The sequence below is a fragment of the Rana temporaria genome, chromosome 9 (assembly GCF_905171775.1).
Source record: "Rana temporaria chromosome 9, aRanTem1.1, whole genome shotgun sequence".
NCBI lineage: Eukaryota > Metazoa > Chordata > Amphibia > Anura > Ranidae > Rana > Rana temporaria.
In genome coordinates this window covers 149,185,165-149,204,142 of record NC_053497.1, presented here as the reverse complement: position 1 = coordinate 149,204,142, position 18,978 = coordinate 149,185,165, and the positions used below count along the sequence as shown (strand labels likewise).

The window sequence follows — 18,978 nt, the reverse complement described above, 5'->3', positions numbered from 1 at the left end:
TATCCACACACGTAGTCAGATGACCAGCCCTGGCAGACAAATTACGTCCTAGACCAGTCATCTGTCAATGTCCCCGAAGTAGGGATTCCTGCATCCACTCCTGAATCTAGGATGGAAAAGGACCTGGGGGTCCTAGTAGATGATAGGCTCAGCAATGGCATGCAAAGCCAAGCTGCTGATAACAAAGCAAACTATATTGGCATGCATTAAAAAGACTCCAGAGATAAAATTATAATTCTTCCGCAAGACTCTGGTCCGGCCGCACCTGGAGTATGCCGTCCAGTTCTGGGCACCAGTCCTCAGGAAGGATGTACTGGAAATGGAGAGAGTACAGAGAAGGGCAACAAAGCTAATAAAAGGTCTGGAGGGTATTAGTTATGAGGAAAGGTTACAAGCACTGAACTCTTCGCTTGTTACGCTTGAGAGGGGATATGATTTCAATTTATAAATACCGTACTGGTGACCCCACAATAGGGAGAAAACTTTTTTGCGGAAGGGAGTTTAACAAAACACGTGGCCACTCACTTAAATTAGAAGAAAAGAGGTTTAACCTTAAACTACATAGAGGGTTCTTTACTGCAAGAGCAGCAAGGATGTGGAATGCCCTTCCACAGGCGGTGGTTATAGCGGGGAGCATCGATTATTTAAACAAAAAAGATTAGATAAGCACCTAAACGACTGCAACATACAGGGATATATAATGTATTACTGACATATAATCACACACCTAGGTTGGACTTGATGGACTTGTGTCTTCTTTTCAACCTCACCTACTATGTAACTATGTAACACATTGATTGTGTGGATGCAGAAATTTATTTATTTTTTGAGCTAAACTGACGGGCAGATTCACGTACAGTCGCGTAAAATTGTGCGGGCGTAACGTATCTGATTTACGTTACGCCTCCGCAACTTACACGGGCAAGTGCTGTATTCTCAAAGCACTTTCTCCGTAAGTTGCGGCGGTGTAGCGTAAATTCGTCCGGCGTAAGCCTGCCTAATTCAAATGTGGAAGGGGGGGGGGGCGTTTTTATGTTAAACTACTGTGACCCGACGTGATTGGCGTTTTTGCGGAACGGCGCTTGCACCGTCCGTGGAATTTCCCAGTGTGCATTGCTCCAAAGTACGCCGCAAGGACGTCATTGGTTTCGACGTGAACGTAAATGACGTCCAGCCCCATTCACGGACGACTTACGCAAACGACGTAACTTTTTCAAATTTCGACGCGGGAACGACGACCATACTTAACATTGGCTGCGCCTCATATAGCAGGGGCAACTATACGCCGGGAAAAGCCTAACGCAAACGTCGTAACTTTACTGTGTCGGACGCGCGTACGTTCGAGAATTCGTGTATCTAGCTAATTTGCATACTCGACGCGGAATTCGACGGAAGCGCCACCTAGCGGTAAAAAAAAAAAATGCAGTTAAGATCCGACGGCGTAAGAGACTTACGCCTGTCGGATCTAATGGATATCTATGCGTAACTGATTCTAAGAATCAGACACATAGATACAACGGGTCGGATTAGGACTTACGACGGCGTACATGGCGCTGCGCCGTCATAAGTCCTTTAAGAATCTGGGCCATAGTGTATACCCAGAAAGAGATGGGAAATCAGGTTTCACCAGAAAAAGAGGTGAGAGTAAATATTCCTAACTATTTGTTCTGGTGATAACTAAGGGGGGAATTCTCCTCACCTTCTGGAGATTTCTAATCACGTTCTGCTATGTCCCAGGACAGGAAGTGAGGGAAAATCTCCCCAATGAGACACAGACATCAAAAAAATAAACTGACAAGTTTAACCCTTCCCTGATATACCCAAAACAAAAAAATTACTATACATATACAGTACTTTAATAAATATACTCTATAACAACCATTTAGTTACCTATAATAATGTGCAAGGCTGATGTCACTGGGTCATTGATCCCCATTGTAGCAAAACACACACAATCTGTAGAACCTGCACGAGATAAAACAGAGAATCAGAATATGTTATGTGTACCTAAAGTACACCACTCACTTTTCAACTCCTCCATTTAGAAAAGTGTTTTGTATCTTATTCACTGGATACAAGGCTTTCTCTGAATGGACACGGTGAGATCCTAGCAATCATTCACCCCTCCTGCCCCCTTGTTTACTTAGAGAAAGGCTTATATTTAGTGAAAATACAAGATGTTTTCTGAATGGAAGCAACTCCTATTATCACTGTTCCCGCAGTGAGCCTTGGTTCACACTGCCGCAACTTGTCATGGGACTTGAGAATTCAAAGTCGCATGAAAGGGTGCGCCCCATTAACCCTAATGGAACTGTTCTAATCGGTGCCACTCAAGTCGCTCTGACTTAGAAAAAGGTTCCTGCACTACTATTGGTGCGATTTTAATATAACTTGCATTGATTTCTGTTAACCAGTTAAGGACCGGCTGGGCAGAATGGCACGGCTGGGCAGAGTAACGTATATTTACGTTACTTTAAAATTCCCGCCGTGCGCCCCTGCCGAAAGCTCCATGACCGTGCCCCCACGGACTCGATGTACGCCAGTGTCCTGCGATCGGGTCACAGATCTGCAGAATGGGGAGAGGCAAGTGTAAACAAGCATCTCCCCGTTCTGCCTAGTGACACTGACCGTCTGCTCCCTGTAATCGGGAGCAGCGATCAGTGACGTGTCACTCATAGCCATGCCCCCTAACAGTTATAATCACTCCCTAGAACACACTTAACCCCTTCAGCTGTAAAAATGACAATGGTCCCAAAAATGTGTCAAAAGTGTCCGATGCGTCCGCCATAAAGTCGCAGTCACGATAAAAATCGCAGATCGCCGCCATTAAGTAAAAAAATAAATAATAAGAATGCCAAAAAACTACCCCATGCAAGAACTTTTGCGCAAACCAATCAATATACGCTTATTGCTATTTTTTTTAACCAAAAATATGTAGAAGAATACGTATCGGTCTAAATTATGGAAAAATGTTGTTGTTTTATATATTTTTGGGGGATATTTATTATAGCACAAAGTAAAAAATAAATTGTTTTAAATTGTCGCTCTATTTTTGTTTATAGCGCAAAAAATTAAAACCGCAGAGGTGATCAAATACCACCAAAAGAAAGCTCTATTTGTGAAAAAAAAGGACGTCAATTTTGTTTGGGAGCCACGTCCGACGACCGCGCAATTGTCAGTTAAATCGACGCAGTGCCGAATCGCAAGCCAAATGGTCTGGGGCTTAAGTGGTTAAAGAAGTCGTATGCAAGCCGCAATGAGGTCTCAAATTCAGATTCAAAGTCGTGCAAAAGTCGCGTGACTTTGAAGTCGCGGTAGTGCTAAAACTCACAGCAGCTGAGCCAGAAGATCAAAGCCAACAGTGGAATAATACAGGGAAGATTTTCAGCAATCCTCCAGACACAGTCTACCAAGAATTAAAGTAGAACTATAGGCAAAACTTATTTTTTTTCTCAGGAGTCCAGCTTAAAGCGAATCGTATTCACAAATGATAGGAGAATGAAAAGTCAGAATATTCTTTAATGCCACTGATATATAACTCTTCAGAGTGATTATTCCTACCTGCAGGTATGATTCCAATGCGCAGAGTACACGGTGTCAGTTTTGCGCCCTCCTTGTCCTCGCAAATGCCACTGTCAGTCTGGGTACGTCTCACCAGGCCATGAAGCAATTCACTAAACATCCCATCGCCACCAACACACACGACCCTGCAAACACAAAGCATGAAAACTCACTACTAGTACCATCCACATGTATACTAAAGGATGTCCCTGCATTTGCCCATAGCCAAAGGATTTTGAAACTGCTGCAAGTATGTGAAGCCACCTCTAGGTAAACGCGCCCAATACCTGTAGCAGTTTTTTTTACAATAGTTTTAACAGTAAAGCCTGGTACACACTACAGATTTTTACACCCAGCGGGTTGTCCAAAAAAATAAAACTGTCAGAGATGCTGTACTAATGATCTGCCGTTAATACCCCCCCAAACACTCCGATCATCGCTCTCTGCCATTGTTTGAGCGTAGGGTGACCACATTTCCAAACGACCATTCAGGGACACCCTCCCGTCCCAAAAATCAGCTTGTGCTGTAACGAATCACAGCACAGTGATTGGACAGGGATTTATGATTTCTCCAATCACAAGCAGGGGGCGGGGATTGTGATGCTCCAGGCATTCCCGGCCAGGACAAGTACTGTCAGTGAGTAAAGCGGTGATGTGGCGGCCTTTTTTGTGGGCATCAGATTGGCCCAGGGGGGTAGCTGTGTCAGTTTCATTTCGGGACACTGTATTGTCCTGGAATGAAGGTGCCCGGGACAGACCTCAAAAATGCGGGACTCTCCCGGGCAATCCGGGACACGTGGCCACTCTAGTTGAGAGCCAGTGGTGACCTGTCCATTAGGGGTGCCTGAGACCGGAGCACACCCAGGTGTGTTCCAACAGCGAATGAATATTCGCTGTTGCAACACTGATCTTCTTCCTGGCTAATCAGGAAGCAGGTATGAAACCTGTTTCCTGATTGGCAAACCTATTGGATGCCTAGCGCCAGGAGGAGCAGAGAGGTGACGCACCGCAGAAGCAGGAGAGGACACCGGAGAAGCTTTCCCTGAGCCCCCAGCGCTTAAGGACAGGGCTGAGAGATGGCCGTATCAGCTCCGACCACTGCTCACATCCAGGGTAAGGACAGCGGATGGTGGAGGTTTGCTGGGGGTGTTAGTGTCACCCTGCAGGGGGGGGGGGGGGTAGAGGCATTTGTGCTAGTGCAGCTCCACTGGGGGGGGGGGGGGTTTGCGCCCCCCCCCAAAAAAAAAAACAGCTGCCACTGAGAGCGCTGAGTCAGTCAGCTGTTGGTTTTCCATGTAAAAATGCGGTTAAACGCATCTTAGAGGCCTCGTGATACACAAGCCAGAAACACAGTATCTCCTCAGGGGCGGATCCTGGATGGGATTTCTCACCAACCAGAAGACAGAGGGTGACATTGTGGGATTTCACTTGCAAAAATGACACGAGTTATGTTTGTCTTTAATTTGGTGAATATTATTTACCCGTCATACGTCTGGAGATCAGAGTCCAATATATGATCCCTGGCATGGTTAGCTCTGGTAGTTTCTGAAAGAAAAACAGATAGGAAAGTCATTTCTGACTCATTTAGCTCTAAAATAGCATTTCGGAAAAAGAAGGGACAACACCTTATGTTAAAGAAACTTTTCATGGTGTCCTTATTTCTTTGTCAGAAAATGAGGTTTAAACTTTTAAACCCGCGTGTCCTCAATGTCATTTCTATACAGATTGTAATTAAAGTTCAGCTACTATGGTATATCAGGCAATTTTCTAATGTTTTCCTATGGTAATTTCTTATGTGATTCTCACATTTGCTTGAATTTTCATACACATTTTATTGCATTGGATACAAGTATAGTGATAGAAAAGCTGCTGGAGGGAGCCTGTATCTGACTCAATCAATTCTCTTTGCAGCTGCAGTGGTACCTTGGATTACGAGCAGAATTTGTTCCAGAAGAATGCTTGAAATCCAAAGCACTCGTACATCAAAGCACGTTTCCCCATAGGAGTCAATGGAAACTCAGATAATTTGTTCGACGGTGACTGCTATTTTATGCAGTACCACATGTGGCCAGAGGTGGGGGCGCCAGAGACACTCGGAAACATTCGAAGACCAACTGGATGCACTCAGAGACACTCGGGTTATCGGCGCCCCCGCACCTCTTGCCTAATGCGGTAATGCACACCCCATTGACTTCAATCCTGCTCATCTTGCGAAACAATACTCGCAAACCGAGTCAGGATTTAAAAAAACGCGTTACTCGCAATCCGAGGTATTACTGTACTAACATACCATTTCAACAGCACAGGGAGTGCTTTTTTTTGTAAAAACTAAACTACAAGCAGGTAAAAATCTATAGATTAAATTAATGTATATATATTTATTATTTAACCTTATAAATGTGTAGTACTTGAATTTGACTTGGTATCAGTCTGTTGCAATCCCCCTTACAGCCAAGCTCACACTGGGAAAGGGAGGGGCAGAACTGGAATCAGATGTGTGCTGACAATGAAACACACTGGCCCGGATTCAGGTAGATTTGCCCCTTATTTACGGAGGCGCAGGGCAGCGTTTTTGCCCTGCGCCCCCGCAAATTGACTGCGCTACCCGCGATTCACGGAGCAGTAGCTCCGTAAATTGCGTGTGCGCTGTATAAACTTGCCCTGCGTAAGGGCGCCTAATGTAAATGATCCCGTAGGGGGCGGGAATCATTTAAATTAGGCGCGCTCCCGCGCCGAGCGCATGCTCCGTCGGGAAACTTTCCCGGCGTGCATTGCGGCAAATGACGTCGCAAGGACGCCATTTGCTTCAAAGTGAACGTGAATGGCGTCCAGCGCCATTCACGAATCACTTAAGCAAATTACGTAAAATTTGAACGTCGCGACGCGGGAACGACGGGTATACTTTAGCATTGGCTGCCCCTGCTATTAGAAGGGGCACCCTTATGCTAAACACGCCGTACGGAAACAACGTAAATTGCGTACACAGGGCTCGCGCAACATTGTGAATCGGTGTTAGTATGCAATTTGCATACTATACGCTGACCACAATGGGAACCCCCGATAGCGGTCATCGCAAGAATGCAGCCTAGATATGCGTGGCATAAGAGCCTTATGCCACGCAGATTTTAGGCTGCAGTCGGCGTAGCGATGTTCCTGAATCAGGAGCATTCGCTACGCCGGAGCAAGTAAGCAATTGCGCCGTGTAACCTATGGTTACACAGGCGCAATTGCTTCTTGAATCTGGGCCAATGATAGGAGAAGAGGGAGCAAAGGGATGATCTCATCACTCTGCTGCTCTTTCACTGCCCAATCAGCAGGTCAGGGTGGAGAAAAGACATCACTATATCCCTTCTACAGTCTATAACTGTTAGGCCCCTTTCACACTGAGTCATTTTTCAGGCGTTTTAGCGAGAGTGGTGTGTTTACCGCTCCTTCCCATTGAAAAAAATCGGACACGGCGGCTATACTGCCGGCAATGCGCCTCTGCGGTATTAATCCTTTTTCGGCTGCTAGCAGGGGGGTTAAAACCGCACCGCTAGCGGCCGAATATCGCTGCAATTCCGACAGTATAGCGCTGCTAAAAATAGCGGCACCTCCCGCCCCAGTGTGAAAGTGGCCTAACAGGGAAAGTGCTGTCATCTGCATAGCTGTAAATCTCAGGACTGGATGGAAAGAAATACAAATCCTCATCATGATAATTAATCAGGCAATTTTTTTTTTAACAACATGAAAAACAAGAGCTGAAGCCTACCAATCACATCAGTCTCAATCCCAGCCAGCTGGAAGAGATGGCTTATTTCAGTGTAATAAATTTTCAATGCTTTGCCGCTCCCTCCATACGGGTTAATGAATACAAGCAGTTTCCTGGGCCTGGTGTTACCTGCTGCAGAAACAGATAATTAGTGCAAAGAGTATTTAAACATATTACAGAGGCATTACACTGTCAACAACCTCTGCGAGCAAAAATATGTGTTCTTCTTAGCCAATTTTTAGGTGGCAAGTATCCCAAAATGCAGGCCGCTTGCGATAATTGGAAGAGAATCCGGCAGGCTGGTTGTACATACTATGCTTGGAAAATGTACATTAGAATCTGATTGGTCGTCACAGAGAACAGCAGTTCCTATTTCAGACATTAAATGGGTTGTAAAGGTTTGTTTTTTATTTTCTAAATAGGTTCCTTTAACCACTTAAGCCCCGGACCATTTTGTTGCTAAATGCCCAGGCCAGGTTTTGCGTTTCGGCACTGCGTCGCTTTAACAGACAATTGCGCGGTCGTGCGAAGTGGCTCCCAAACAAAATTGGCGTCCTTTTTTCCCCACAAATAGAGCTTTCTTTTGGTGGTATTTGATCACCTCTGCGGTTTTTATTTTTTGCGCTATAAACAAAAATAGAGCGACAATTTTGAAAAAAATTCAATATTTTTTACTTTTTGCTATAATAAATATCCCCCAAAAATATATAAAAAAACTATTTTTTTCCTCAGTTTAGGCCGATACGTATTCTTCTACCTATTTTTGGTAAAAAAAATCGCAATAAGCGTTTATCGATTGGTTTGCGCAAAATTTATAGTGTTTACAAAATAGGGGATAGTTTTATTGCATTTTTATAAATTTTTTTTTTTTTACTACGTGACTGCGACATTATGGCGGACACTTCGGACAATTTTGACACATTTTTGGGACCATTGTCATTTTCACAGCAAAAAATGCATTTAAATTGCATTGTTTATTGTGAAAATGACAGTTGCAGTTTGGGAGTTAACCACAAGGGGGCGCTGTAGGAGTTAGGGTTCACCTAGTGTGTGTTTACAACTGTAGGGGGGTGTGGCTGTAGGTCTGACTTCATCGATCGAGTCTCCCTTATAAAAAGGATCACTCGATCGATACGCCGCCACAGTGAAGCACGGGGAAGCCGTGTTTACATACGGCTCTCCCCGTTCTTCAGCTCCGGGGAGCGACCGCGATGGAGCGGCTATAAACGAATAGCCGCGCCGTCGTCCCAGATCGCTCCCCGAGGGAATCCGCCCGCCGCACGCAGCAGAGGGGGTCCCGATCGGACCCCCCCACCCGCTAGAAGGCAAGGACGTATATATCCGTCCATCTGCCTGTCTGTGCCATTTTGCGGACGTAAATAGTCGTGCGGTGGGCATTAAGGGTTAAGCTAGTGCATTGTTGGTTCACTTACCTTTTCCTTAGATTTTCCCTTAAATGTTTTTTTCTTTGTCTGAATTTCTCACTTCCTGTTTCTCCCCAGTAAGCTTGCCCCCTGTTCTGGCTGGGGGTTAGTCAGCCAGAACAGCTTACTGAGGAGGAACAGGAAGTGAGAAATTCAGGCAAAGAAAAAAACATTTAGAAGGGAAATGGAAGGAAAAGGTAAGTGAACCAACAATGCACTAGCTTAAAGGAACCTATTTAGAAAATAAAAAACAAACCTTTACAACCCCTTTAAGGGCGAATGAGAAAAAAATGTGTTTACATTACAGGCACATGCCAAATAATGACTCAGGGACAAAGATGCAGAAGACTCGATGAATAAAAATATCCTTCCTAATGATTAAACAAGTCTCCTAATAAAGGAGTTACCAGCATTTAAGCCATATTTCCATACATAAGCTGCCCAAGAAATTAGTCTGTAAGTAGATGAGTGAGTTTTATAGGTGAGCCATTGTCACACCTACAACAATGTGCGATTTTCTCCCCGTCATGAATCAGCTGGATTAGGATGCTGAAGAAAACAGTAGGCCAAAGTGTAAAGCTGGCCACAGATGGCTCATTTACTCATTTACATTTAAAGTGCACAGTCTATTTGCCTTTAGTAAATCAAGCCCAATGAATGCGCTCTCAGCACAGAACCTCGGAGTCGCATGGACGCATATATGTAGTGGCTTAACATTAAGGCCCACCCGCCCCGTCACTACATATATGTGTTACGATGCCGTTAAGAGGTTAACTACTGAAAAAAACACTGGGGTAGATTCAGGTACATTTGCGCTTTTTTTACGGAGGCGCAGGGCAACGTTTTTGCCCTGCGCCCCCGAAAATTTTCTGCGCTACCCGCGATTCACGCAGTAGCTCCGTAAATTGCGTGGGCGCTCCGGCAAAATGCCCGGCGTAAGCGCGCGCAATTTAAATGATCCCGTAGGGGGCGGGAATCATTTAAATTAGGCGCGTTCCCGCGCCGATCGTAGAGCGCCTGCTCCGTCGGGAAACTTTCCCGACGTGCATTGCGGCAAATGACGTTGCTTCAAAGTGAACGTGAATGGCGTCCAGCGCCATTCACGATTCACTTACGCAAACTACGTAAAGTTCAAATTTCGCGACGCGGGAACGACGGGTATACGTAACATTGGCTGCCCCTGCTAATAGCAGCCTTACGCGAAAACCGACGTACGCAAACGACGTAAACTGCGTACGTAGGGCTCGCGTAACGTTGTGAATCGGCGTTAGTATGCAATTTGCATACTATACGCTGAGCACAACGGGAACGCCACCTAGCGGCCATCGCAAGAATGCAGCCTAAGATATGCGGGCATAAGAGCCTTATGCCACGCATATCTTAGGCTGCAGTCGGCGTAACGAGGTTCCTGAATCAGGAGCATTCGTTACGCCGGCGCAAGTAAGCAATTGCGCTGCGTAACTATGGTTACGCAGGCCCAAATGCTCTCTGAATCCGGGCCACTACTTATAGTTTCTTCAATAATATATGTGAACACAGCTTCTAAAGCTCATAAACATATTTTTACCACGAGAGAGGTTTTACGCACCTGTCTGTTGTGTTTTCTCTTGAATACGTTGTACCCAGTCATGAGCCACCCGTGCATCTGGAGCTGTGAACGTCACCGTTTGAAGAGACCATTGCTTACTGGACTTATTACGCAGAACGTAATACACTGTAATGAGACACATCTAATTACAAAAATAAATTACACAAAAAGATGGTGCTTATACGGGATCTGGAAACATGGTTATCTTTTAGAAGACATTTCACCTGATTAGAAAAAAAAAAGCTTAGGCTCACTTTAAACAATTACAAAGGTTGAGTAAGGATATTTGTGGGCACAAATGTTAACAGATTCTTCACTCATATTGACTCAAGACTCCATCAGCTCTTATGGCTAACGCGGCATTGTAAATACTGCCGTGTTTTTTTTTATCTCAACCTTTCCTGCCTAGAGGAGAGATGCAGGGTCTTATTGACCCCACATCTCTCCATAAAGAGGACCTGTCATGCCCTATTCCTATTACAAGGGATTTATCTAAACACTGGTGATCTTGCGAGCTACCATACACAAATTGTCAGTTCTAATATAATCAGCTGCTAGGATCATATCCCCAGTGGCGTATCTAGGGATGGCAGCGGGGAGGGGGGCGGCAAAAAGCCACCCCCCTGCATGGAAAAAACCCCCACCCGTCCTCCCACAGCTGCCTCCCGCACTTGTGAAGCTCCTGGTGCCACGCCCGCCGTGCTGAAGCATGGCATCGGCACAGCAATTGCTAATATTTCTCCTTCTGCCTGGGGAGGGGAGTGACAGGTGCAACCAAGACGGCCGATGACTGGCCAGACCGGATCCACGTAGGGTAGTCTAACAGTGGTGGAGGCGGAGCCTAATGCTTTGCCTACCCTCCTCTGCGCGGCATTATCTTATCCCCAGAGTGGGGAATGGGACGTGATATAGTGCTCAATATGGATTAAATAAATTATAAATATGCATAGCCATAGATATAATTAATAAAGTGTAATAAAGTGATTTGTGCAACAAGCTCATTAAACAGTCCACATTCAGTAAACTTTGCAGTGCATTAACTTTCACTGAATGTGGACTGTTTAATGAGAAGGGGCTATTGATGGGTACATTAGCTGCATTTGATGGGCACAGTGGCTGCGTTTGATGGGCACAGTGGCTACGTTTGATGGTCACAGTGGCTGCGTTTGATGGTCACAGTGGCTGCGTTTGATGGGCACAGTGGCGGCAATTGATGGGCACAGTGGCGGAAATTGATGTTTTTCTTTTCAGTTTATTTGCGCCCCCCAAAAAAATTTCAGCACCAGCCGCCAGTGGTCCCCAATGTCGCTCTCTGTCTCGACATGTCCCTGGTTATCTGAAAGATGGGTTTCAAATGTTTTGACAAGGGCGCAGTTTCAGTGCTTGCCATAGGCACCATTTTCACTAGATACACCTCTGCATATCCCCCTGAGGAAGATACGAGTTAATCCCAGTATCGACACACGTAGGGGAGGGGACAGGACGGTGCAGGAGGCAGTGGAGCGTTCTCAGCTGAAGGAAAGGACACATTACTTCAGCAGTATCCCTGAGCTTGTAAAAAGTGGTGTAGCACCCCCAATTTATGAGTACCCCACAGTAGGGGCTAAGTTTTATTTAAATAAACAATATCATCATACACATGTGGAACACATTACCAGCAACCAGCCCAGGATTCCAACATTATGAGAAAATGGAAAAAATACCCCTAGGGACTTTGAGTTGCAGCACAAAAGTCAAGAATGATGGCAATAGGTGTGTGAAAATATATAAAGATTTATTACACATTTCAATTAGTATTCAAACAAATGTAAAAATTTCTGGTTGAAATCAGGACATGACCATCAAGAGGAGAACATGAGATAAGGGCCAATACATACAATAGGCGGCCAACCATATACAATGTGTTAAGAGACTGGGTTCCCCTTGTGCGTCCTCAGTACCCAGTCTCTTAACACATTGCATATGGTTGGCCGCATCGTAGAACTTACGTGGCGTATCAATAGATACGCCGGCGTAAGTTCTTTGTGGAACTGGTCCATTGTGTTCAGTGTTCCACCTATCACGGACCTTCTCTTGTCCGAGGATGAAAGAACGTCCATGATTGGCGGAACACTGAACACATTGTCTGCTGGGAAACTGGAGTCCGAAAATGAAAGAAGGTCCGTGATAGGTGGAACACTGAACACAATGGACCAGATCCACAAAGAACTTACGCCGGCGTATCTATTGATACGCCACGTAAGTTCTACGATGCGGCCAACCATATGCAATGTGTTAAGAGACTGGGTACTGAGGACGCACGGGGTACCCAGTCTCTTAACACAATGTATATGGTTGGCCGCCTATTGTATGTATTGGCCCTTATCTCGTGTCAAACGCTTATCACGGAACGGGACCAGGAGGAAGCCGCAAGTTTTAAAAAATGGACACCCGCATCGCAGCCTGTCAAGAATTTCAGGTACGCTGCAATGGGCAAAGTGAGGTTGTAATGGGCACAATGAGGTAATGGGCACAGTGAGGATGGACACAGTGAGGTTGTAATGGACAAAGTGAGGCGTGCAAATGGGCATTGTTGACCCTCTTTTCCACTTACAGTGGCTGCTGTATTGTCACCCCAGGCTTATACTCGAGTCAATACGTTTTCCCATTTTTTTTGTGGTAAAATTAGGTGCCTTGGCTTATACTCGGGTCGGCTTATACTCGAGTATATATGGTATATTGGATGTATTTTATGACAGATGTTATTTGAGCATTAATTCATATCATTTTTATTTGATGCACATAAGTACTTTAATTAGCATTAAGTTGTGGCACTAATTACCACTTTATGCATGTGATCTTCTTTGGGAATTAATAGAGTGTGGATATATGGATAAGTAGAGAAACTAATTAATGAATAGTTCACATGCTGCACTATAATTGAGCACAGACTTATCCTAATTTGAGTCCCTATTACAAGGGATGTTTACATTTCTTATAATTGGGAAAAAAAGTGATAAAATTTTTTAAAGGGAAAGTGTAAAAATAAGTGCCCCCATCCCCACGTGCTTGCATGCAGAAGCGAATGCATACACCACACCCACATATGTAAACGGCGTTCAAACCACACATGTAGCCACCAATAACAATTCTGGGCCAGATCCTCAAAAGGTATACGCCGGCGTATCTACTGATACGCCGTCGTATCCCTGTTTCTATCTTTGGAACTGATCCACAGAATCAGTTTCCCATAGATAGGCAGAAGATCCGACATGTGTAAGGGACTTACACTGTCGGATCTTAGGATGCAGTACCGCATCCGCCGCTGGGGGCATTTCGAGTCGAAATGCTGCTTCGCGTATGCAAATGAGCACTTACGGAGATCCACGAAGCGGTTTAGCTTCGTGAAATCTCCGTAAATACTTACGTTGCAATCGTAAAATTAGGGCTGCTTTTACAAAGTGTAAACTGTTTACACCTTGTAAAAGTAGACCCTTCTTACCCGCGACGCTGTTATTTATTTATTTTTTTCCGACGCAACTTTTTTTACCCGGCGCGATTCTCAAAACTCGGCGTAACGTAAAACCGCGCTATGCACGTCGGGAAAATGACGTCGTGAGCATGCGCAGTACGTCCGGCGCGGGAGCGCGCCTAATTTAAATGGGACTCGCCCCATGAAAATAGGAACGCCTTGCGCCGGATGGATTTAAGTTACACAGCCGAAAATTTCTAGGTAAGTGCTTTGTGGATCGGGCACTTAGGTAGAAATTTTGCGGCAGTGTAACTTAAATCAGAATATTTAAGTTACAGCGGCTTTGTGGATCTGGCCCTCTGTTTCTATTGTTGCCTCTGTCACATAGTGGGAGCTGGGTGTAATTTTCCACCTGTCACCCTAGCCCCTCCTCTCTACTTAACCACCCTTGCAGTGGGCGGACATATGTATATAATGAGCTGAAAGAGTTACCACTGCTAGGCACTGAAGTGAAGAAGTTCTGAAGTCCTCTCATCTGGAGACTTAGACTTGGTCGTACCTAGATTGACTGCCACTATTTGGAGTAGTTTTTAATCTGTTTATTTACTAAAGGATAATGAACAAGGCTGGTGTGCCCCCTTTTTTCTCTATTTCCTCTCTTGATCGCTAGGATCCATGGGTGTCCGTATGTAGGGGCAAGGGGGGGCAAGCACCCCCCTGGAATCAGGGATCCACAAGGTGTCCGCCATAGGTGCGTGCAGGGGTTGTACACGCCTGGAATCTGCACCCTGTACATAGCACACACCTGGAATCTGCACCCTGTACATAGCACATGCCTAGAATAAAGTCTGCTGTTTCACTTTTAAAAATAAATACTTGCGAGTCATGGCTAAGCCCCTCCCCTTCATGACATTTTCGAAAGGGGGCGGAGCATGAGTGACCTTAAAATGATGCCCCCCCCCACCCCCCTGAAAAAAGTTCTGCAGACGCTCATGCCCCTATCCTGGAGGGCAGCAAGGCTTGAGGAATTATCCTTTGAACATTAGATAACCCGGACATCACACTCATGCGCAAGAGTATTTGTTTTCTGCACACATGTGAGGTATCGCCGTGAAACGTTAGAGCGAGAGCAACTCTAATTCTAGCCTGAGACCTCCTCTGTAACTAAACGGGTAACCTATATAAAAAAAATATTAATAGTTTGGCACTATTCCACGAGTGTGCACAATTTTAAAGCGTGACATGTTAGCTATCTATTTACTTGGCATAACATCATCTTTCACATTATACCCAAATATTGGGCTAACTTTAGTATTTTTTAAATTTCATGAAAGTTTTTTTTCCGAAAAAAGCGGTTGAAAAATTGCTGCGCAAATACAGTGTGGCATGAAAGTTGCAATGACCACCATTTGATTCCCTAGGGTGAATCTGCTAAAAAAATATATATATATATAATGTTTGGGGGTTTTTACATGTAGGAGAGGAGTGCCAGAATTGGCCCGGTATGGAAGTGGTTAAAGCGGTGGTTCACCCTGATTTTACACATTAGGTCTATGCAATTAGTAGGCACTGACAGTAACCACACCATTTTTTTTTTTTTTTTTAAGTCCTCCTTTTCAGCAGCCGTCTGTGTCCTGTCAGTCAAAATCCCCCGCGGGGAATGGGCGTGTAAGTCCATTCTCCCCGTCCTGTCAATCAATTTCTTACACTCCTCCGGAGAAGCGCTGGACAACGGGGCGTGAGCTTGTGACGCCGGCCGTTGTTTTGGCATCAGTGTAGTGTTGACGGCGACGCTCGCCGTCAACACTGCACATGCGCGGGATAGAGCGGTGAATGCTGGGAGGCCAGCATTCACTGTATCCCGGAAGAAGACCCTGTCGGCTTCAAAGTGCCCACAGGTAAGATGGAAACGTCCATCGCCTGTGAATATAAAATCTTCTTTTTAGAATTACATCGCTTACGCCGGCTCTAGGAGTGGGACACCCTGGTAGTGCGGGAGTACAGGTAAGCCCTGAGGATTACTGCACAAAAAAAAAAACGATATCCCGCCGAACCCCCGCTTTAAGCAAATTCTAATGAATTCACCCTCGTCAATACCTCCAACAGTGGGTCGTACACCACACAACACAAACTCGCCCAAAGCTTGGATGCCTTTTGACGGCCAATGAACAGAGCCACAATAAGTAAATAAGCCAGTAAGGGTATTGGAATAAGTTTACTCATCCATCTGATGTAACAAAAAGATTCTGCAATGTTCTGATTCCTCAGTTATGTGGCCAACCATTAGGCTGTGCACTCTGAACACAAATTTTAACAACATCTTAAAGCGGGGGTTCACCCTATAAACCCCAAAAAAAATTCTTCTACCATAAAATCAGGCATTGTAGCGCGAGCTACAGTATGCCTGTCCTGATTTTTTTATCCCCGTACTCACCGTGTACTCGTACATCGAAGATACCGACTCCCCTCGGGGAATGGGCGTGCCTATGGAGACGGAGGATGATTGACGGCCGGCTCTGGCGCGTCACGCTTCTCCGGAAATAGCCGAAATAGGCTTGGCTCTTCACGGCGCCTGCGCATAGCCTGTGCGCAGGCGCCGTGAAGAGCCGAGACCTACTCCGGCTGTCTTCGGGGAGAGTGACGTGCCAGGGCCGGCCGTCAATCATCCTCCCTCTCCATAGGCACGCCCATTCCCCGCGGGAGCCGAAATCTATAATGTACGAGTACACAGTGAGTACGGGGGGAAAAAAATCGGGACAGGCATACTGTAGCTCGCGCTACAATGCCTGTCTCGATGGTAAAATCGTGTCACTGAGGGTGAACCACCGCTTTAACTCATATAGACTGAGGACTCTACTGTATTAGCTCTTGCAGCCAACATGGCAGTAGATAGTGTGATCTAGAACTAAAGAAGCACTGGATAGTGGCAGACAGGTTTTGGCAAATTCTAATAAACCCACCCTCAGCAATACCTCCAAAAGTGAGCTGTACTGCACCCAACACCAAGGCACCCAAGTCTACGCTTGGGTGCCTTTTGATGGTCAAAATGGGTAAAGAAGCCCACAATAGGAATAAAACTTTTTCATGGGAGTTTAACAAGACATGTGGCCACTCATTAAAATTAGAAGAAAAGAGGTGTAACCTTAAACTACGTAGAGGGTTCTTTACTGTAAGAGCGGCAAGGATGTGAAATTCCCTTCCACAGGCGGTGGTTATAGCGGGGAGCATCGATAGTTTCAAGAAACGATTAGATAAGCACCTGAACGACCACAACATACAGGGATATACAAGGTAATACTGACATATAATCACACACATAGGTTGGACTTGATGGACTTGTGTCTTTTTTCAACCTCACCTACTATGTAATGGCTAAATGCTTGCAAGAGTAACATACTCATATAGAGCATGGGTTAACCAAAAATGGCCATCAGAATCCATTACTGCAGACACATTTAGACTATGAAAATGTGTTCCCATTGTGAGCCTTTCTGCTTGGTCATGCTACCTAAAGTGGCATCAACCTACAGTCACCAGCCAAAAATGGCCACCAGAATTCACTGCTTTAGGCACATTTAGTCTCCTTTTTTCTTTTTTGTGCTGCAGATGACATGATCATTGCCTTATCAGATAACTGTGGGGTTCTAAATGTATTCCCAGTGTGATATTTTCTGCTCGGCAATACTACCCATAGCAGCATTCATCTACAGTCACCCCCTTTCCATCTAGTGCCATGGCACCCCCGATTTAAAAAAGTTGCTTTAAGACCACAGGTTAAAGCCCAATTATACTTCCTCTTTAGCACACAATCGGAATGTCTACTGCCAAGGCAGGCTTACCAGAATGTGCAATTTTTTTTATTGTGAGATTGCATATTGTCTATGGCCAGGGCCACCATCAGGAATTATGGGGCCCCTTACACAGCTTCAGGCATGGGCCCTCCTGGAGCAGAGAACCGGGGGGGGGGGTACTGCCGCCTGAAATTGAGAAGCAGGGGGGGCTGCCGCGAATTGAGAAGCGTGGGGTGGGCCTTTACAAAAAAAAGGGGGGCCCTGGGAACCTCTGGGCCCTTTAATAAAAAGAAATACAAAATATATATATATTTTTTTTTTAAAAAGGGGGGTTGCCATCTGGGGACCTCTGAGCCCTTTAATAAAAAAAAAATATATATATATATATATATATATATATATAAAAGTAATTAAAATGAAAAAAAAATCATTTTTTATTTGTTTTTATAAAAAAAGGGGGGGGGGGTTGCCATCAGGGGGCCCTGGGGACCTATGGGCCCTTTAATAATAATAATATTATAAAAGGGGGGTTGCCATCTGTGGGCCTCCGGGCCCCTGGGAACCTCCGGACACCTAAAAAAAATATAATTTTATTTTTATTTTTTTAAGGGGGGTTGCCATCCGGGCCCCTGGGGACCTCCGGGCCCCTTACAGGTGTACTGCCGATACCCCCCTGATGGCGGCCCTGTCTATGGCTGTTACATAGTTTGTAGAATACACTAGAGCAGAGTTGTTAAACAATTACCTATATTGTACCTATATTGCTATTAATACAGCCCTTTGCAATCTTTCCTTTGCCTTGACAGGCAATAATGCTGCTATTCTTAGCTCAAGCTGATCAAAGTCTACATGCGGACGTGGTCTTACCTGCATAGCTACCTTAACGCCTTTGCAAATAGAAATAACTTATCACTGTGGAAAGCTTACCAGCATACTGCTAGTACGTTTTTCACAGTGATAACTCATTCCTATTTGCAAGGGCGTTGCAAATATAGTCATAAAATCAATCAACATTTAAAGTGCTGTTTGATGAGACAATAGGTAAAAAATGGTTAGTAACATTGTTAATAGATTTTCCATGGAACTGCAAGATTAACCACTAGAGTACCGGGCCATCGTCAAATGACGGCTCCACGGTTACTCTGAAAATTCAACAGGACGTCATTTGGCGTCCTGTATTCTTGCGGCCACTGGGGGGCGCGCGCGCGCGTCCGGCGCGTCCCCGAGATGCCGATGCGCGTGCCTGGCGGTCGCGATGTCCGCCAGGCACTCGGAATCGGCGGCTACAGGGACAAGACGTGGAGCTCTGTGTGTAAACACAGAGCTCCACGTCCTGTCAGGGGAGAGAGGAGACCGATCTGTGTCCCTTGTACATAGGGACACAGCATCGGTCACCTCCCCCAGTCACCCCC

At 45.4% G+C, this 18,978-nt stretch overlaps 1 protein-coding gene across 2 annotated transcripts in view; it reads right to left on the bottom strand.

Annotated features, from left to right (window-relative positions):
* Positions 1-18,978, bottom strand: part of LOC120914227 (ceramide kinase-like) — a 72,246-nt gene that overhangs the window by 30,021 nt on the left and 23,247 nt on the right. The window contains exons 3-7 of one of the 2 annotated variants that reach the window (XM_040324826.1): positions 10,325-10,450; positions 7,313-7,444; positions 5,043-5,106; positions 3,562-3,707; positions 1,891-1,965 (exon numbers count right to left, since the gene is read on the bottom strand). In XM_040324826.1, coding sequence (XP_040180760.1) covers positions 1,891-1,965; positions 3,562-3,707; positions 5,043-5,106; positions 7,313-7,444; positions 10,325-10,450 — 543 coding nt within the window. The remainder of the gene's footprint in view (positions 1-1,890; positions 1,966-3,561; positions 3,708-5,042; positions 5,107-7,312; positions 7,445-10,324; positions 10,451-18,978) is intronic. The other variant, XM_040324827.1, reaches the window with a different exon arrangement.